The sequence below is a fragment of the Scleropages formosus genome, chromosome 14 (assembly GCF_900964775.1).
Source record: "Scleropages formosus chromosome 14, fSclFor1.1, whole genome shotgun sequence".
Lineage (NCBI taxonomy): Eukaryota > Metazoa > Chordata > Actinopteri > Osteoglossiformes > Osteoglossidae > Scleropages > Scleropages formosus.
The window spans coordinates 26,702,134-26,722,776 of record NC_041819.1 but is presented as its reverse complement, the minus strand read 5'-3'; the positions used below and the strand labels follow the sequence as shown (position 1 = coordinate 26,722,776).

The following is a 20,643-nucleotide window of genomic DNA, read 5'->3' as shown; positions in this document are numbered from 1 at the left end:
GGGCGCGCTCGAGCACGTCGGGCATCCCCACTCCCCTCCTCCCTCCCCCCGCGCCCAGCGCTCGCTCCCACAATGCAGCGCGGCGCATGGCGCGTCATTGAAGAGAGACCATGATGGCGGCGGTCGGGGCACCAGAAGTGATTTCCCAGCTGGAGAGCGCCGCCAAAGTTCTCATGGTGAGCGGGGCTCGTCGGGGCGCCGGCGGGCTGGAGGAGGGGGTCGAGCGGCGGGGCGGAGGGCGCCGGCACAGCGGGTGGGGAAGCGGCGACGGGGGCAGCGGGGCTCCGACGGGGAGGGGGCCGCCGCCGCGGCGCACACACACCGCTGACTGCGCGCTGTGCTGCTCCGGCTGCTGCTGCTGGGCTGCTCTGCTGCTGGGCTCGGCGGCGCGCGGGGCTCCTCGCGGCGGCCGAGTCGCTCTCCGTTGCGGGGGCTGCGCGAGCTCTGCTCGGCCGCCTCTCGCGCTCCGGCTCGCGGCAGAAACCCTGTCGAAGGAAGTGCCGCGGCTCTGAGGGGGAAAAAAACAGCGCAGCAGGCAGGTGAGGAGTTTTAGGCTTAGCGGCAGTGAGTGAGTGAGGGGCTAATTCGTACCCACCGGCCCCGGGTTCGACTTCGAGCCTCCGCCTCGCTGGGGCTTTTCTTTTCCGGACGGGGACTGTGTGAGTGTGTCCGCGTTTCTCGGCGAGCGGCGAGCGAGCGGCCAGCGGGGCTTTTTCACGTCCACTGACTGAGGCGAAAGAATGGCTTCGTGGAGCGGACCGCGAGCTAACTTATCGCCATGGAGGCAAGTAACCGACGGAGAAACGGTCGTCAAACCTCCAGACAACTTCTCTGTGCTGCAACGACCCACTGAGGTTCACACGCGACAGACAAGAGAGCTGCGTGCGGCCCAACTTAGCCTCGGAGACTAAACCTGCAGACAACGAACGTTCGCACAACGTTCGCGGACCGGACCCCCCCTCCCCACGTCAGCGTCCATCGAACGTGTCGCCGCACGGACTGAACACACTTCGGGCCACTTTTTCAGAGCTCCTCACTTTTACTGTTCCTTAAAGTTTACCGCGCCCGCAGTGGTCTTTTACCTGCCTTCGCTTCGGTGTTTCTGCTGAGGTTTGAGGTCATTTTAGGTCGCGCTGCACCACCTCCGTGCCCAGGAGGTGTCGGAGGAGTATCCTTTACTGTAGTAAAACGAGAAACGGGGCAGGGTCCAAGGTGGGGTATCCTTAAAATCACGTTGCCTTAACACCTGTGTGTTTCTCTTTCGTTTGCAGCCTTGTCCTTTCTGGCATCTCAGGTGTTCGCTTGCAGGTTCTGCAGTGCGTGTGAGACAGTTAGTTACAGCAGGTCATCAGTAGAACCTCCACATTTCCCATGAGCTTAGAACGCAGCTGTTGGGGGGTTTATGATAGGATGGGCAGCACGGGGGCTCAACAGCCACCACTGTGGGTGGTGTGAGAGTGCGTGGGTTCGATCCCCTCAGTCTGTGCGGAATTTGCACGTTCTCCTTTTTCGGAGGGTTTCCTCTGGGTGCTCTGGTTTTCTCCCACAGTCCAAAGATATGCTTTCAAGTGAATTGCTGACTCTAAACTGCCTGTTCGTGCGAGCGTGTGTTTCACTCGTATGTAGAGGAGACTCACTGTGAGTAATGTATCTAGCGGCGTAAGTCGCTTTGGGTGAAATACACTGGACGTCACTGTGGAGGAAAGCATCTGCTAAATGAATAAATGTAAATATGAGCCTTCATTTCACACCCATGTGCAGTGCATAAGATTAACTGCATTATTTAATTTAATTATCTCACTCCAAAGTAATTACAATGTAAGGCATGTAGACTAAGCTTAATGATTTACTCATTTATACAGCTAGTTTTTTTTCTATTTGGGGGGATTGTCTGGGGGGGGTCCATCTGGGTTTCTTTGAATCCCACCTCAGCAAGAGGTGGAATTCAAGCCTATGTTCTTTGAAGCCAGTCAGGAAGATGTAACCACTGTGCCACCTGTTCCTGGCTTTCAGGTCTTCCTTAAAACACCTTGGTGTTTATTGGATTAAAGTTACCGTGGTGGACAAATGTGTGGAGCAGTGCAAAGAGATCCAGGGTCCACTGGGATTCTGTGCTGATGCCGTTAATAATTCTAGAAAAAATGCATGGAGCCCGTCCTGTGCCAGAAAGAGCCTACATTTGAGAGCCTTGTGACATGACACGTGTTTCTTGGGCTCCATTTTTCATGAAAGGAAACTTCCAATTTGTGGTACTGCAGTTTGGCCTGAAAACTGGCATTGGGATGGGGCAGGACCGTGATCGTGTGCAGTACTTGCTTCCGGGACACACGCTCTGTCCTAAGGTGGTTTATCTATCGGGGACACCACCGGTCTCCAGCGTCTGCTCTCGGCCCGTCAGTAGTGTAACTGCGTATTTGACAGCCATGTGTGTACCAGTTTCTGCTCTTGTGATGCTGTTGTGCGTTTCCCTTTTTTGGGTTGGTGGTTCTCCTGTCAGAGTAACAAATTTAAGGACGTTACCGTGGTTACACACATTTATGTGGTAATTTATGCTGGAAAGACAAAAGTGTGACGGAAAGTATTACTGCAGCTGACGGTTGTGTGAAAGCGTTCATTGAGACGGAAGGACCGTCGACCGTGTGGCTTTGTGTTACGACTGATCCCATCCAAACAAGTTCGTTTTCGCACCTGATCTACATCCCATGGTGTTATAAGTTAAATGATTTTACTTACTTGTTTTGTATATTGAGCACAAATTTACCGTTGCATCTATTCTTTCTCCATTCCTCTTTTTTTTTTTTCTTTTTTTCTTTTTAAAACTCTTTCAAAAGGCTGCTGGACACACTGCAAGATAATTTGTACAGTTCAGGTTTTATTATAACATGAAAGATTGGAGGTTTGAATTCCACATCCAGCTGTAGTACCCTTGAGCAAGGTACTTACCCTAAATTGCTCCGGTAAAATAACCCAGCTGTATAAATGGGTAAATAATTGTCAGTTGCGTTGAACAGCTTCTGCTAAATTAATAAATGTAAATGAAAGATTATTTGGCTTCACAAACATAATAGTCTGAAATGTTACAACATTAATAACCCAAAAATCAGCATTATGATGCTAATGGGGTTGGAAACCCTTCAGTGTTGTGTAAACCATCCCAGCTGTCACTGGCAACAGGAGCACGCCTGCTATGTGGGGTTTATAAAATACTGTAAATACAGCACCCAATGTGTTGATGTAAATAGTTGTTTTGAAAGTGTCTGCAGCCTGTTGGCCCTCAGCAGGGATGTATTTACAGTTACCGCAGTACATATGATAGAACATATTGGTATGTGAGAGTGAACAGTGGAACATATAAACGAGTCTGGTGGGGCACTCTGTCCCTGTCTCTTTACACCGATCTGAACCGTTTACCGTTACTTTTTTCCACGCTCATTTACATTTATTTATCAGACACTTTTTTTCCAAAGCAACTTCCAATGAACTCTACGTAGTGTTATCAGCCTATGCACCTTATTCACCATGGTAACTTACACTGCTAGATACGCAACTTACAATGGGTCACTCATCCATACATCAGTGGAACACACGCTCTGTCACACACACTGTTACTCACACACTGTGGGTGAACCTGAACAGCATCTCTTTGGACTGTGGGAGGAAACTAGAACACCCAGGGGAAACCCACACAGACACGGGGAGAACATGCAGACTGAGCAGGGCTCGAACCCATGTCCTCTCGCACTACCCAGGAGCTGTGAGACAGCAGCACTACTCCCTGTGCCACTATGCTGCCCGCAGGGTACTGTGACCTCCTGCACGACGGGGTCCCGCGTCACAAAAAATCCCATATAGCAGCGTACAAAAATGGCCACTTCATCAGCTGTTCAGTTTGGTATTATGTTATAATTAATTTACAATTGCTCATTTAACTGAATCCTTTCTTCAAAGTGATTTACGATGTGCAGATACTTGCTTATTTACCCATTTATACAGCTGTGTAATTTTTACTGGTGCAATTTAGGGTGAGCACTTTGCTCAAGGATACTACAGATGGAGGTGGGATTCAAACCTGCAACCTTTGGGTCCAAAGGCAACAGCTCTAAGCATGATGTCAGGGGGCAGCTGGTACCAATTAGTTGGTGTCACCAGTATCAACTATTACTGCAGTGGTTGTGTTTTCTCGGCAGTGTTTTAATGGTTGCATTTTGGTGATTTTTAGGTTCGACTGTGGGTCGTGAACACACTTTACACCCAAACCTCTCTTAATGTAATGCATAAATTGTACTTCTGCTAAGATGTACGTTTTTTTGGACAAAAGCTTCTGCTAAATGAATAAATGTAAATGTAAACGAAATACTGGTAATTTGACCCCAGTTTAAGGGACCTAAACCTAATGGAGGATTTCACAGAGCTGATTAGATCCGTTAAATGAAACATGTATTTGTAACACACAGTAAGTATGCGGGAGAAGAACTCCATTACCCGTCCTGTCCCTTTGAGTTCAGGGGGGTTTATCATGACGGTTCCAACTGTTTGACCACTTCCCTGCACAGGGATTGAACGTGGAATCAGCCTCAGGTCGCAGTGCAGGACCGTGGTAAATACCGGCTCAAAAGTGGCTCGAACTCATGTGGTTCACTTGCGAACAGGGAAATTTGGAGATTTTCTGGGAATTTTACTGTTGTTACGTTCAAATGGAATGAAATGAACAAAAGCTGCACAGGTAACCGTTGTATTCGACACCGTGACCCTGGTGTTTGGGCATAAGGGGCAGGAAATGGGCTCCTGCTGTTCTTATGAGGACTGTACCTGCTGAGCATGTATGTGGAGGCTGCCCATCATTGTATATTTGGGTACGAGTGTAGTTAGGGGCCATGGGCCGGGGGATGTTTTTGCATGTTTCTGGAGTTTGTGGAACTGCATCTGTGTATCATCGTGATTCATTTCACCATTTTCAGTCATATCAGCAGCCAGACTGTTCTGTACCTGGTGGGGTTTTATACCAACTGCTCTGCATGGAATGAGAAACTAGGGGGCTCATCTGTGGGGGGGTTAAGGCCCAACCATGTGTCTGGGTGTGTATGCCAATGCACAACACAAGTTTGTGGTGTTAGTGCTTCATTTCCACCTCTTAACACTAAAATGATTGTAGTTTACTAACATCGTTTTCCCCGTTAGGGCAGCAGGTGGCGTAGTGGTCGGAGAACTCAGGTTGAGTGTCCCAATTGGTGTATTGTACATCAGAACTCCAGTGTCCAGCTGCAGGTGACCCACTCAACCTGGAAACAGCTGGTAGTTCTGCTGTCCTGCAGGTTTTCATGTCCCGTTTTTAATAAACAGTGTGAACACAGTAATCCGGTGTGACGCCAGCTCCTGAGCTGACGTTGCTCTGTGTTTTGTTGATTTTGCCTTTGAATTGTTTGTCGATTGGACGCCACATGAGACGCCCAGTCTGGGCCATGCCCTGAGTTTCAATCCTCTCATTACGAGTTATTAATGAGCTGTGTCCATGGCGCTGAGGCGCTGTTTCCTAGGCGACACTCGCGCCCCAACAGGAGGTGACTGTGGTCGTGGCTCTAGCAGCAGCGGTGTCACATTCGCTCTTGAATTTGCGTTAAGCTGCCCATTGTGACCTTTATTTGTCATGTCAGCGGGCAGTGGAGCTCTCGTGGGCTTTTTGCTCCGCTCCGCAGCTGACTTTATGAAAGTGTCCCCCCCCATCTCACCCCCATTTGTGGTCCAAATGACATGGTTCTGCTCTGCAAAAGTGTTCTTTGGGCTGCCAGTTTGCAAACTGAGCGGTTAAGGTTGGGCAAATGTTCTCATTACAGCAATGTGTCACTACCCCATTCTAGTTACTGCCAGCAGTGTTGTTTTGCAGGGACATTCACGCATCCCTCCGTACTGTGTACTCATCCCGGTCTCGTCCTACAGGCGCCGCCATCTATGGTCAGCACCGAGCAGCGCCAGCATGCAGAGCACGTGTTCCTGTCCTTCCGTAAGTCCAAGTCGCCCTTCGCCATCTGCAAGCACATCCTCGGTAAGTGCCGTCTTCCCTTCCCGGTTGCCATCGCAAATAGAAGATAAATGGTGCATTTCGCTCTTTTGACACATCTCCCTTCTTGCACTCGCAGAGACCAGCAGGGTGGACTACGTGCTCTTCCAGGCTGCCACCGCCATCATGGAGGCCGTGGTGCGAGAATGGGTCCTCCTGGAGAAGGCCAGCATCGAGTCCCTCAGGACATTCCTCCTCACCTATGTCTTACAGCGGCCCAAGTGAGTCCTCTGTGTGGGTCCACCTGTGTGTGCCCAGGTGCAAGGTGATTGAGTAGTCGGGCTGTAGGTATGTAAAGCAAGCAGACTGCCCCCCCATTGAGGTTCCTGGGGCAGCTGGCTTGACGCTCAAATTCTCCCAGCCGGATCCCTTCTCAGTTGATGCCAGAATTGAGGATAGCGGGATGCCATGTTGCCGCAGAACCTCAGTCAAGGTTGCTCGGGCAGCAGGTGTTTTAGTGGTTAGAGCCTTTGGACTCAAAGGATCCAGGTTTGAACCCCACATCCTGCTATAGTACCACTGAGGGAGGTACTTACCATCCATTGCTCCAGTAAAAAGGGTCCTGCTGAGTAAATGGATGTAGGTACTTTGACACTGGAAGTTGCTTTGGAGAAAACTGTTAAACGAATAAATAGAAGTACTGAGGCTCTGTTTTTATTTTAAATATGCACTCAGTCTGGTTTCTCCGAACTTTTTTGTGTTTATCCTCTTAGGCAAAACATCAGGCCTCCGGTATGGTACGGATGGATTCGGTCCTATTTCTCGATCTTTAACCTGTCTCTTGATCCTGGAGCTTTGAAGCTCGCTTGGTGTTTTCAGTGCCGTGTGGGACGGTTACGAAACGAGCTTCTGTATTCATTCCCCCCCCCCGCCCCGTTTTCTCCAACCCCACCGCCAGTCTGCAGAAGTACGTGAGGGAGCAGATCCTCCTGGCCGTCGCTGTCATCGTGAAGAGGGGCTCCTTGGACAAGTCCATCGACTGTAAAAGCATCTTCCACGAAGTGAGGCAGCTCATCAGCAGCGGCAACCCCACAGTGGTAAGAGGAAAGGGGCTCGCTGAACGTGTTGATCCACCGAGGGGGATCCCAGTTGATCCCCTCACCCAAGAGGAGGAATAGCAGCGAGAGTCCCTCTGTCAACGCCAGTCGGTGTCAGTCTATAGTTCCGTCCAGTTCCGCAGTTTGTCCAGCAGGTGATGCTCATTGACATGACAGTGCAGGGTCTTCCTCGAGGGCAACAGGGTCCTGATTTATTGATTGACATTTGTAACCGGACTGTATGTAGGCTATCAGCGGAACCCTGACTGACGCCCCCAGCTCGAACCTCTGGCCCTGGTGGCCCAGCTTCCTGGCTGTGATTCCACATTGATCCATCTCATTAGACTGATTAGATAAACTGGCTTACAGAATACTGATTTATGAATAATCGTTGTGGGCTGTGTGCTACAGAGAAAGGAAAAAACAATCTTTGCCCTTCTTGTTTGAAAGGAATTCCTGTTGAACATAGTGATGAACCATTAAAATTTACCATGTGGCATCAGTAATTAATGTATTATTTAGGAATCCTGTATTTACCATAATTGGGGTAAACTTAATTGGAAAAATGGCTTTCCTTTTGCTTTCACGAGATTGCAGACACGCACTTGTTTTACCGCGGTGTTTGCTGGTGCTGCTTGTCCGAGTCCCATTCTTGCGGTGGTTATGACCCTTAGAGCGGTGCAGTGACCTGTGACCTCTGTTACCCCACAGCAAACACTGGCCTGCTCCATCCTGACAGCCCTGCTCAGCGAGTTCTCCAGCTCCAGCAAGACCAGTAACATTGGCCTCAGCATGGAGTTTCACGGCAACTGCAAGCGCCTCTTCCAGGTCAGCTTGGCTTCCCCCAGCGCGCGTGCGCGCACACACACACACGCGCGCGCGCACATAACGGGTATGTCTTTCTCCATCCAGGAAGATGACCTGCGGCAGATCTTCGTGCTGACCATGGAGGTGCTTCAGGAGTTCAGTCGCAGGGAGAACCTCAGTGCTCAGATGTCCTCTGTCTTCCAGCGCTATCTGGCCCTGGCCAATCAGGTGCTCAGCTGGAACTTCCTGCCTCCCAACCATATCCTTCATTTGAGTGGAGAGCTGTGGGACCTGGGTCACCCATCATTGACTCCTTGCAGACCTGGAGCATGTACTCCGAACCGTTTACTCCTACTGCTTTATCGCCATAGCAACATGATTAGCACTGGCTTATGGTAACTCCTGGTTATTTACTCTCTGCTTCTGTTGTTTTTTTTTTTTTTTTTTAACACTGTTTGACTCTTAAGGCTGAACTGTTTGTTGAGGGAGTTGCTCTGCGGACAATAGCTGGCACATGTCAAGATGTCCCCGGTGCCTTTAGGGGTGGGGGGGGGGGGTACACCTCTGCTCCCGTCAATCAGCCCTCCACCCCAGGTCCCCTGTTTTTTTTTTTTATATTATTAAAGACCTCCAGGCGCGGAGGGATGTGTAAACCAGCTGCCACTGCCACACTTCTCACCCGCTGCTCCCCAGCTGGGTTAACCCCCCATCAACGCGTGGAACGGCAGCACGACCGCCACCCCCCCCACATCCCCCCTCAGGGGCAGCATCGGGCAGCATTCCTGAGATGTTATTCCACTTGCTGGGACAAGGGGTGAGAGGGGGCAGTTTGACAAAGTAAGAGAGTGTGTAGAGGGAGCAGCCGTCTGTGTCCTTACCGCGGTGTGCTTCAGCTCTATGGGGAGGGTTTTTGGTGTCAGTCTGGATGTCTGAGTAAGTCAGAGGACTGTTTGCTGGAGCTTTACATTAATTTATCGCAAGCTTTTCCTTTAAAGTCTTTTACGTCTCTGTAAACAAAAAGGCACCAACATCAAAGAGCTTTAAACACACATTGGATTATGGACACAGCTTTTGTGTCTGAGGCTACCGTGTTGCCAGTTCACATCCCTCCAGTAGCTCCTATAGAAGTGACTTTCAGAGAGTAAATACATAGATAATTGTAGCAGATGGTGTTGGACTCATTGATGGAGCTATCATAAGATCAGGACAGAAGTGGGTTTCAAAGAGATGGGTTCGAGACCCTTCTTGATGGAATTCAATCCCCAAACTGGGGAGAACCAGCAGGTTTAATTTTTTTATTTATTTAAAATTTCCTTCAGGTGTCATGCTACCCCTGCCCTGACCCCACAGCTTGCAGTGTCTGTGTTCATCGGGTCTTTGGTTCTGATCAGTGTTCCTTTAGTGTCCCTTGTCACCCTCCCTCCCAGCTGCAGAGCGCCCAAGTGTTTATTTGTTCACAGGGAGCTGCTCAGAGAGGTGTGACCAAGCGGTGTGGGAGGGGTTAACAGAGGAAATGGTCTGGACACTCTCTGCACTACCGGCAGTGTTGCTGTTGGCCTTAATTCCTGCTGCACTTGGACGTCACTATATCGCCATGTTCGAGTCCACCCAGAATGTTACCCTGAAGCCCACGGAGTCCTGGCGCGAGGCACTGCTCGACACACGGGTCATGGACCTCTTCTTCACCGTGAGTGTCTCCTCGTCACAGGCGGCCACTCCTCTGTTCCCTCCTGCACCACCTCTGGCTCCGCTTCCTGTTGTTCTGTGGCCTCTTGTCACCCTGCATCCTCATTGTACTTCCCCGCTAAAGTCTGCTGCTTCCTCTTCTCATGTGCTCTGCTCATCATCTTCAGTTCTTTCATCTTCCTCACATTCAGGGACTCATAACTCTATTGTTCACAATGTTTTTTTCCAGTTCGCAATTCAGTTCTTTCATTTAGCCGTTTTCTAAAACGTGTGCGAAACTCACCGAACAAGACCTGCGTTTACCTGTCAAGCTAATAGATGATGATAAAGAGCACACAGACAGCACAGCAGTGTGGGATCACCTTGATTCAACTCACTGATTTGGCTCTTGCTTTAACAGTGTTCGCAGTATATGTCCTGTGTTCCTGAGTGTCGGCGATCAGACTCGTTTGAGTTTTGGATAAAGTTCAGGGAGGCGTGTTTGTTGTCAGTGTGTCGGCACACAAGTGTGTCCAGGTCCAGTGATGGTGAGAAGGTGTGTTTTGTGGTAGGGAGCTGTGTTTCCTGTACGTTTTACAGGTGAAGGCAGGTAACCATGGTTCCCTCTGCCAGCTGCCCCTAGCGGATGTGTCTGCAGTACAGCACCCCCCCAACCTTGTCAGGGTCGCCGTGAACCAATACAAGGATTAGACCCCTGGGATTGGGCCTCCGTGTCTGTGGCATGCCTGACTTGTGCTCTGGGACCCAGCCTGAAGAGGGCCGTACACCCCCCAGTTCCTGGGGTCATGCCCCTCCTCCCCATCTCCCCGTGAGGGCTTGTGTCTCCTTTTAACATGTCACCCGAGAGGACTGTGCCACCGTCTCGCCAAGGCCGGATGGAGATGGGATCGACCCCCTGCCCCCGCCTCCCCTTTAAAGACGATCTGTCGGGTGGTTTTTTGTAGATTTAAGAGGCACAGGGGGTCTGAAAGAGGCTCCTGAGCAGGATGCTTGGCGATTCTCACATACCTCGACACCACAGTTGTCTCGTTGTTTTCATGAGTGATAAGCGGCGAATGAATACGCGTTTCCTAGGCCACTGTCCTCCTCCCTGGAAGCCATACCTCCTTTTTCCAGGTCAATTTGGTTTGCCGAACACCTCTGGTGTGAGCCAGAACCGCCCCCAGACACCTTGGGATTGGTTCTGATGTTGCTGTGACGACGTTGCCTCACCTTCTCCTGTCAGTCACCTGATCGGAGAGGTGCCTTTGACGCCGTGAGCATGGAGGTCAGGTGATCCGTCGGCTGTAAGGACTCGTTTGTGCAGCAGCCCTTTGTTTCCTGCCTATAAATAGCGCCCCCCCATACAGGGGCTTCCCGGCCCCTTGTTTTGATTGTGCGCCCTCCCCTGGGCTAATTAAAGCCGTGCTCCAGCATTGCTCGAGTGCTGTGCATGACTATCATTACCGCTGCTTTTAGAACGCGTGCAGCTCCTGCCATCTGGCATCGCTCTCCACGCCCCCCTGGCCCACACCCCTACCTCCATTCACAGTTTAGCACATTAAAGGGACGGTCCTTCCCGGCACTGGTCGGCTCTGCACGCGCCACTGGGTTGACGGTGTCCTTGGCGACCGGTATTCGGAGACGCGGTGACCCAGCCCTCACAGTGGCACCCGTGTGTGTGCCGGTGGTGTGGAGTGGATAGCGAGGTGGACACTGTGCTGGGGACGGGTTCCTGGTGCCGGTGTGGGGGGTCGGCTTGAGCCTTCCTGTGCAGTCGTCATTCTGAACTGCTCGTGCTGCGACCTGTGATCGGCCAGCTCCAGGGGAGACGTCCATTCGGTGGATGGGCACCAGCAAGTAAGACCTGCCTTTACCACTCGGATAGACCTTTTTCTTTTAATGCAAGTTCTGAAAAAAAAATTTCAACTCTTCTGGTGGTAAAGAGACTTCCGGGGCCATTCTGCAATTGGTAGGGTTTGCGTTTGAGTCATCATTTACCTGCACTGTGTCGTCACTTGGACACAGTTGCTGTAGCAAGACTCTGGGATTTACAGGGGAGTGAGTTACAGGTGGAAAGCATCTCTGAAGACTTGCACTACTGTGGGATTTGGAGATCAGGCAGGTTGGGACCCCACACGAGTTCGTGACGTTTTGTGTGGCCCAGAAGTGAAGAATGTCTCCCCTGCTCTCCCCAGGTGCACAGGAAGATCCGCGAAGACTCGGACATGGCCCAGGACTCGCTTCAGTGCCTCGCTCAGCTGGCGTCGCTGCACGGACCCATCTTCCCTGACGAGAGTGCACAGGTGTCCTACCTGGCACATCTGGTGGAGGGGTTGCTCAACATGATCAATGGGTAAGTCGGAAGGGTGTGTGTTTGACGATAGCCAATGGAATCCGATCCCCCAGTTGTGTTGGGAGCTATGTGATTGGCTAGTTCTGAATCAACGAGTTCCTTGATGAGCAGGTGCTCAGGTGTGCTTTTACACCTTAGCTGGGAATAGACTTACACCGGTTCAGGTGTGGTAACAGCACTCCATCTGACCAACTGAATCATTTGAGCAGCACCTAAATGGAGCTGTATCTGTGAGTGTGTGATTGGAGTCATTGTGTGCAAAATAGTAATCTGTGTATGTGTGTGTCTTGGACAGGGTGGGAGGGAGTTACAAGGCCTTTGCTGTTGTATAAATAGCCCCCCTCCCCCCGTGTTGCTCACTGGCATTTGGAACGTGTGACTCAGGAGCAGAAATGACTCGTGGGATGGGGGGGGGTGCTCACTGGGCTCCGTCCTGCTACGCCACCTCCTATTTCAGGAACATTTTCCAGTTGCATCACCAGATGGCCGCAAAATGATCGTATCCCGTCCCGTTGATGTGCAGATGAGCATCCTCAGATGCTCCTCCCACAGTCAGGGGGTCACTTGGTCTACTGTTTGTTTTCAGTGTCTCTCCAATTCAACAGCAAGGTGTAGAGGCTTGAGCTGTCACACAGGAATCCGAAGGTCCTGTTTCCAAATTACTGCTCCTGCTATTGTCTACCTTGAGCAAAGACATTTACCTTGAATGGATGCGATAAAAATGACCATGTTGTACGAATGATTTAATCAGTATAAGTAGCTTAATGTACAAACCTCCCATTGTAAGTTTTATCTTGGAGAAAAGAGTCCAGTAAGCGAGTGAAAGATTACTTTAATGTTGTGGCGAAATAAACAGATTAACAAAACTCTACCACTTAATTTAAATGCTGCCATGATATGCTCTGGTCTAGCACCTGGGTGGTGCGAGAGTACGTGGGTTCAATCTCTGCTCAGCCTGTGTGGAGTTTGCATGTTCTTCCTTTGTCTGCATGGGTTTCCTCCGGGTGTTCTGGCTTCCTCCCACAGTCCAAAGACATGCTGTTCAGGTTCACCCATAGTGTGTGAGTGACAGGGAGAGTGTCTGTGTTCTACTGATGTATGGATGAGAGACCCATTGTAAGTAGTGTATCTAGCAGTGTAAGTCTCCGCAGTGAATAAGGTGTGTGGGCCGATAACGCCATAGTCTTCTTTTGAAGTTGCTTTGGAGACGAGCGTCTGCCAAATAAAGTTGCGTAAATGTAAAGTATAATTTCTGATACCTGATCAGTGAATCACATCAATGTCATTTGTAATGGTATTGCCTTTTCAAGAGGATTCAGTAGTTTGCTACTTCAAGTTAAATTAAGTCTTTGCCTTGTGAACTTTGAGCACTTAAGCACAAAAGCAAAAAAAGTTTGATTTTACAGTCTAAATCGCACGATTTGAGAGATGCTTACCAGCATATAGCTATGAGACAAGTGAGATACATGGAAGAAGTCACACCCTGCGTTGTGGGGGATCCTCACCTTGTACGGTGTTTGAAATCACCCGTACTCGCGTTTTAATTTCTGTTCTCATAAAGCTTTTTTCAGTTTGCTTGTTATGCCAATGTTTATGGCATAAATTGTTTGTTAGCTGAAGTTCTCATAAAAGAGCCTTTCTTATAGGAGGGAAGTCTTGACTAACATTTAATAGTAAGAGGAAGTCGTCCCTTTCAAACTGAGAAGCTCACTTCTTAGTGTCTCTTGTGTTTTCTTCCTGTGCCCAGGATTGAGATCGAGGACTCAGAAGCTGTAGGCATCTCCAACATCATCAGCAACCTGATCACCACATTTCCCCGACGCAACCTGACGGCACTGCCCAGTGACCTCTTCTCCTCCTTTATCAACTGCCTCACTCATCTCACCTGCTCTTTTGGGTGCAGTGCTGCCCTGGAGGAAGTGGTGAGAATTGTACTCAGTTTTAATGACGTTACGTTGCTTTTTGGTTGTTTTTACAGGTGTAGTTTTGTAGTTAAGTAACAGCGATGTAATGAATGATGTGATGCCTGGCCTTCCCACAGCTGGACAAGGACGATATGGTGTACATGGAGGCGTATGACAAGCTGCTCGAGTCGTGGCTCACCCTGGTGCAGGATGAAGAGCACTTCCCCCGCGGTTGCTTTGTCCAGCCTGCTGTGCAGGTGTTCAACTCTTACATACAGTGTCACTTGGCTGCTCCTGATGGCACACGTAACCTGGTGAGGCCCGTCGCTCATGTGTCTGTCCGTCTCATCTATTGCTCTTTTCTGTTGCTCTCCTCATCCCATAATTTTCCCCATGCATTCATCTGTACACCGATAATTCAGCACACTGGTCTTCCCTCAGACAGCAAATGGCGTGGTGTCGCATGATGAGGATGAGATCAACGAGCTGCAGGAGGATGACCGGGAGCTCTTCTCGGACCAGCTGGCCAGCATTGGCATGTTGGGACGGATTGCGGCCGACCACTGCATCCCTCTGCTCACGAGGTCGGCCTTGTTGTCAGGTCCTACTCTCACTCAGGTTGTTTGAACCATGTGTGTGTCTGAATGTGCCCTGTCTTTGGCCTCTGACCTTTCTCTGTCTCCAGCTTATTAGAGGACCGTGTCACCCGGCTACATGGGCAGCTTCAGCGGCATCAGCAGCACCTCCTGGCGGAATCGGGCCCTGAGTCGCTGGACCGCAAAGTCCTGGATGACCTCTACGAAGATATCCACTGGCTCATTCTAGTCACAGGTTAGAAAGGCTCTGGTTCTGGTCACCTTCTCTTTCCGTTTGGTCATTCTAACTGTAATGTCTGAATGAAAATCTGTTGTCCCACAAATGGCCACCGAATGCCAATTTTTGATGGACACTACCCCTGACACAGTAAAGCCAGACATGAGCTGTAAACACTGTGGAGGTGAATTGAATGGTGGTCTTGTGTTTGTGTGCTTTAGTGCCATCTAATGACATGAAGGGTAAACAGTAAACTTCTGCTTCACTGAAATTTTAGAAGAGTGAAGAAAATGCAAGTAAATATATAAATGGAAATATGTTAACTACACAAATTTGTATGTTGGCAACAGTGTAGTGTACGAATGAACTGTCCATGGTCATTGTTCTTCACATGGAAACCAATCTGTGTGTGTGTGTGTGTGCGTGTGTCTGTGTGTGTGTTAGACTCTGTCTTGGGTGTTTTGTTCATCCCCCAAGTCTCTAACTGGTGGCATCTCTGCACACAGGCTACCTCTTAGCAGATGACCCCCAAGGTGAAACCCCCCTCATCCCGTCTGAGGTGATGGAGTACTCCATTAAGAACTCCTCCGAGGTGGATATCAACACTACGCTGCAGATCCTCGGCTCCCCTGGCGAGAAGGCCTCCTCCATCCCAGGATGCAACAGGACTGACTCGGTCATCAGGTGAGTTGGTAGGGTGCAGTGGTGCTGCCTCAGATCTTGTCCTGGCAGGGTGAAGAAGACCTGGGGTTTGGGAGAGTGGTATCTCTAGCTTGTGGCTACCTGAAGTCCGCCGATGCTCTAACTGTCCTGGGCAGGCTGCTGTCGGCGGTGCTGAGGACGTCGGAGGTGGAGTCGCGCGCCACCAGGGCCAGTCTCACGGGGCTCCTGAGCCCCCAGATGGGCAAGGACATCATGTGGTTTCTGCGCCGCTGGGCCAAGACCTACCTGCTCGTCGACGACAAGCTCTACAGCCAGGTGACGTGCAGTGCGCAGTGGGACTGAGGTCCTCCGAGTCCTGCGCTCACACCCGTCTCACTTCCTGTCGTCACACCCCTCGCAGATCAGCATCCCCTTGAGCACGGCGTTCGGGGCTGACACGGAGGGTGCCCAGTGGATTGTGGGATACCTGCTGGAGAAGGTCATCAACAACCTGTCAGTGTGGAGCTCAGAGCCGGACCTCGCCAACGACACAGTGGAGCTTCTGGTCACACTTGTGGAGAGAAGGGAAAGGTGTGTGTGTGTGTGTGTGTGTGTGTGTGTGTGTGTGTGTGTGTAAGGGTTCTACAGCTAGAGATGGGATTCAAACGTGTAACCTTTGAGACCAAAGGTAGCAGCTGTAACCATTACGCTACCAGCTGCCCCCTAAAAATATAATTTATATGTATTTTTATCCTACAGTTCTGTGGAATGCTGATATTGATCATGTCTGTCACTTACTGTGTCTTAGCAAGCTGTTATACGTCAGTCCGATTTGCGTTCCCATCAGCCGTAAGGTTCCTTTTTCCAACTTTAATGTTGGTCTGGAGTTTTTTTCTTTCGTCATCTCCATTTCCAGCAGGCCACTAGATTGTTTACCCATGACTATCACTTTATAGAAGATCCTTGGTGATTGTATTTCATGTATTTATATTTGATGTATGAACTCAATTTAAATTTCAGTTGTCATTTGTTTTTTCTGCCATGTGACGGTTCTCTAAACGTGCCTTCCTGATTGGGCGCCATGCAGGATATGCTTGATTTAATGGACTAATGGATGGGAGGGCATGTCATATTCGAGTATATTCATTAGAAAATAGTATTAATGATTCATCTAGTCTTTAACAAGGGAAATCTAAACACTCTTCTACGGGGGTGTCACTTTGTTCCTCCTTCACGTGATAACCAGAGTGTTAGAAGGAAGTGCTGTGCGAAGTGTAAAGGTACCTCGATTACATCTTTTACACTCAGGGTTTACTGTGTTGGAATAAGTTGTACTGTAGTGTATTTCTTTGACACTGGAGAAACCTCTGTGTGCCCCCCCCGCCCCCACAATCCAGGGCCAACCTCGTGGTCCAGTGTGAGAGCTGGTGGAATTTGGCCAAGCAGTTTGCGAGCCGCAGCCCCCCCCTGCACCTGCTGTCCAGCTCTGTTCAGCGCTCGCTCATGAAAGCCCTGGTCATGGGGGGCTTCGCCCACATGGACACGGACACCAAGCAGCAATACTGGAGCGAGGTCAGAACCCAGCCAAGGTGCCAAGTAGCATTTTCCCTCATGCAGTGTTTCCGGCGCTGACCGCACCCTCTGTCTCCTCCCTTCCCCAGGTGCTGCAGCCACTTCAGCAGCGCTTCCTCAATGTCATCAACCAGGAGAACTTCCAGCAGATCTGTCAGGAGGAAGAAGTAAAGCGGGAGATCGTGGCCACACTGGAGGCGCTGTGCGGTATCGCCGAGGCCACGCAGATCGACAATGTGGCGGCGCTCTTCAGCTTCCTCGTCGACTTCCTTTCAAACTGCATTGGCCTCATGGAGGTATACAGGAACACGCCAGAGACAGTCAACCTCATCATTGAGGTGTTCGTGGAGGTGGCGCACAAGCAGATCTGCTACCTGGGGGAGGTGAGAGTGCGGTGCGCTGGGTGGGGAGTGAGCACCAAATGCTTCTGGGAGTTGCTGGATGGGGGTCTGGGTGGACTCTTCCCCTTCCTCACTGGTCTCCTCCTCCTCTGCAGTCCAAGTCCATGAAGCTGTACGAGGCGTGCCTGACCCTGCTGCAGGTGTACTCCAAAAACAACCTGGGGCGCAAACGTGTGGACGTGACGGCCGAGGAGGACCAGTACCAGGACCTACTGCTCATCATGGAGCTCCTCACCAACCTGCTGTCCAAGGAGTTCATCGACTTCAGCGACACTGGTACTGTTAGCCTCTCTTTGTTGCTTGCTCTTTCTCTTGCAGCGCTCAGTGAGATCTCTGCTGCTAATGCTGGAGTACAACTTGTACGGTATGTTTCAGCAATGCTCAGACACTAACGGCTTCTGTGTGCGCGTGTGTTCGCGCGCCCTCAGATGAGGTGTTCCGGGGGCAGGACCAGGGCCCAGGGGCTGGGCACTCTGTGTCAGCTGCTGACGTGGTGCTTTACGGGGTCAACATTGTGCTGCCTCTCATGTCCCAGGATCTGCTCAAGGTGAGTCCACAGGGTACTGCAGTGTTTGAAACCGTGTCACTGCGGCTGGGGTTCCTCACTGGTGTGTCCTCCCCCCGCAGTTCCCCTCACTGTGTAACCAGTACTACAAGCTTATTACCTTCATCTGCGAGATCTTTCCGGAGAAGATCCCTCAGCTCCCGGAGGACCTCTTTAAGAGCCTCATGTACTCCCTGGAGCTGGGCATGACCTCGTATCCTCCTCACGGTCTTTGCGGGGCATTGTGTTGGGTGTGTGTTCTGGGTTCCTGTGCACAAGCAGTCTGTGTGATTAACATTCATGTGGATCATTAGGAATCCTTAACCGCACTCTTCCAGGATGAGCTCTGAGGTCAGTCAGCTGTGCCTGGAGGCCCTCACTCCCCTGGCGGAGCAGTGTGCCAAGACCCAGGAGACGGACACGCCCCTCTTCATCGCCACACGCCACTTCCTCAAAGTAAGGTTCCTCCCCTTCCTGCATTGTCACGTACTCTGGGCTTGATCCACATCCGACAAACTCCTGTTTCCTCCTGCAGCTCGTGTTTGACATGCTGGTGCTGCAGAAACATAACATGGAGATGACGGTGGCTGCAGGAGAAGCACTCTACACCCTTGTGTGCCTACACCAGGTGAGATGGGCAGCCTTGCGAGGTCTACTGTGGTCGCAGTTTGGTCACTGTGTGTGTGTGTGTGTGTGTGTGTGTGTGTGTGTGTGTGTGTGTGTGTGTGTGTGTGTGTGTGTATATATATGTATGTATGTATATGTATGTGTATATGTGTGTGTGTATATATATATATATATATATATATATACACACACACACACACACACACACTCGCATTGCGTAACAAGATTTCACAGCTATCCACCTGAGCTTTTCATGATATCAATGCCCCCACCCCCAGGCCGAGTACTCAGAGCTGGTGGAGTCACTGCTCTCCAATCAGCGGGATGCGGTCATCTACCAGCGGTTGGCTGATGCCTTCAACAAGCTGAGTGCCAGCAGCACTCCTCCAACCATGGACCGCAAGCAGAAGGTGGCCTTTCTCAAGAGCCTCGAGGAGTTTGTGGCCAATGTGGGGGGGCTGCTCTGCGTCAAATAACCACCAGGACCCCCCTACCACCGCCACTACCCCCCCACAGCCTCGAGAGTGCGCCGCCGCGTACGTAAACAGCATCCCGGCCCAGGGTGCGACCCGCACAGGCCGTGCTGCCGAAGTGGGACAGCGATGCCGTTTTTAAGGATGGTGGACTAAGGAATGTTCCAGCAGCGCCCCTCCCTGCCCCATAGCCCCCCCTACAGGGGTGCCAGAGACCCCCGCTGTACTCGTGTAGCCCACTGGGATTCTTAGGTAAGGGGGACACCGTTGCCTGCCCCCTGCATCCCTGTCAGATCTGGTCGTTTCTTCAGCAGTGGGAGGTGCTGCTGTTTGAGAGCGCTCCCTGCTGCACATGGCCCCTCGGTCCTCCTGCCCCCCTCCCGTTTCGCCCACAGTGCCTTTGTTCTCTCATTTGTGTTGTCTTAGACCTGTCGGGAGCTTCGGCTTCAGGGTCCGCTTCACCGGGGTGTGGGGGAGGGGGTTGGGGGGAGTGGGCACGGGTCACCATGACGACAAGCCTTATTGTGGGGCACCATGCAGCCCCTGTGCCCACTGCTGGGGATGAACAGCCAAATTGTTCTCTGCATCTGTTTATTAAGGGTGTACATATATTTTCAGATGAGAAAGAGGAAAATGTGTTTGGGAGGAAAAAATGTTTTTATATTAAGGATGATGTCAGAACACTTTATTATTATTATTCCACTTTGTGTGTTTTATCTCCCCCTTGCTGTCTGTGGATCTGAGGCTGTGACCTGGTCAATGGAATCGGACCCTTGAGGGCTCTGGGCCTGGAACCCTCACTAGCGTCCCCCTCCAGACAAACACGGCGTGACCCCCCCACGGCTCCAGGCCCTTGGCTGTCTTCAGGCGTCTGCCCCATGCTGGGGGTGGGAGGGGGTCGAAGACCATGTTGCTGCAGCAATAATGAACCAAAAATACTGTCAGTGGTAGTGAAGATGGAGACTTCTAGCTGGGCATTAGAAGGAGATTCCGTTTAATTTCCATCGGCGCCCCGTTGTCATATTTAATTTTGGAATGCCTGATATGTGCAAGTGTATATAAACGTACAGTATAACCTCTGAGTGGTGCTCTTCTCTGAGGTGTGTAACACGCTGGGGCAGTGTGCACCCTGCTGTGTGTTTTATGTTTTTGATTTGACTGTGTCTTACCAGTAGTTTGGGTTAGCGGCAGCGGCACCGTGGGGTTCCTAGGGCCCGTGTCTAGCTGCACCATGAAGGACAGGTGAAAGACTGCAGGACCGAAATCTCCTGAGATGTTTAACCACCTTTTGTGTTGTTAAACAGGACATGGACTTGGTTTCTTTTTGTCTGACGTGAACCTCAAGCAAACTCAAATAAAATGCACACTTTACCATTTCGTACATGGACACACTTCCACGTGTATGTTGAACCTCAGGCCGTGGTACCTGCGTTCTGGGGGGGCACGTGGGTTCATATGGATGGGGGGAGAGTCTCCATGATGGTACTGAAGCCTGGCTGCAAGTGCCTGTGTGGAACTTGGACAACTGATAGTGTAGTGATAAATCACTGCCTTTACATTGAAAGGTTGCAGGTTTGAACCCCACCATCAGCTGTAGTAACCTTGAGCAAGGTACTTACCCTCCATTGCTCCAGTAAAATTACCCAGCTGTATAAAAGGATGAATAATGGTTAGTAGCTTAACACTGCAAGTCCCTTTGGAGAAAAGTTGGTTAAATGAATAAATGTAGGTGTTTGAACTGGAGTGG

The 20,643-nt window shown here is 50.7% G+C and overlaps 1 protein-coding gene across 1 annotated transcript; it reads left to right on the top strand.

Moving 5' to 3' along the window:
- Positions 1-86: 86 nt before the first annotated feature.
- xpo4 (exportin 4) lies at positions 87-18,899 on the top strand. Its single transcript, XM_029257808.1, has 23 exons — positions 87-176; positions 5,935-6,040; positions 6,135-6,276; positions 6,954-7,092; positions 7,804-7,920; positions 8,005-8,158; positions 9,474-9,586; positions 11,763-11,920; positions 13,668-13,842; positions 13,962-14,138; positions 14,266-14,408; positions 14,510-14,655; positions 15,144-15,321; positions 15,456-15,615; positions 15,701-15,870; positions 16,677-16,851; positions 16,941-17,234; positions 17,348-17,528; positions 17,681-17,799; positions 17,880-18,010; positions 18,135-18,252; positions 18,332-18,424; positions 18,702-18,899. Exons 1-23 carry the CDS (start codon positions 111-113, stop codon positions 18,897-18,899), a joined length of 3,453 nt encoding a protein of 1,150 aa, XP_029113641.1. The 5' UTR covers positions 87-110.
- Positions 18,900-20,643: the final 1,744 nt, after the last annotated feature.

What these genes read in the sequence shown, in the direction of transcription:
- xpo4 (XM_029257808.1), top strand. Translation starts at nt 111, where the DNA reads ATGATGGCGGCGGTCGGGGCACCAGAAGTGATTTCCCAGCTGGAGAGC. An exon ending in GAACTTCCTGCCTCCCAACC is followed by an intron (nt 8,159 to 9,473) that starts ATATCCTTCATT and finishes TTCCTGCTGCAC; the next exon opens with TTGGACGTCACTATATCGCC. An exon ending in AGATCTGCTACCTGGGGGAG is followed by an intron (nt 17,235 to 17,347) that starts GTGAGAGTGCGG and finishes CCTCCTCTGCAG; the next exon opens with TCCAAGTCCATGAAGCTGTA.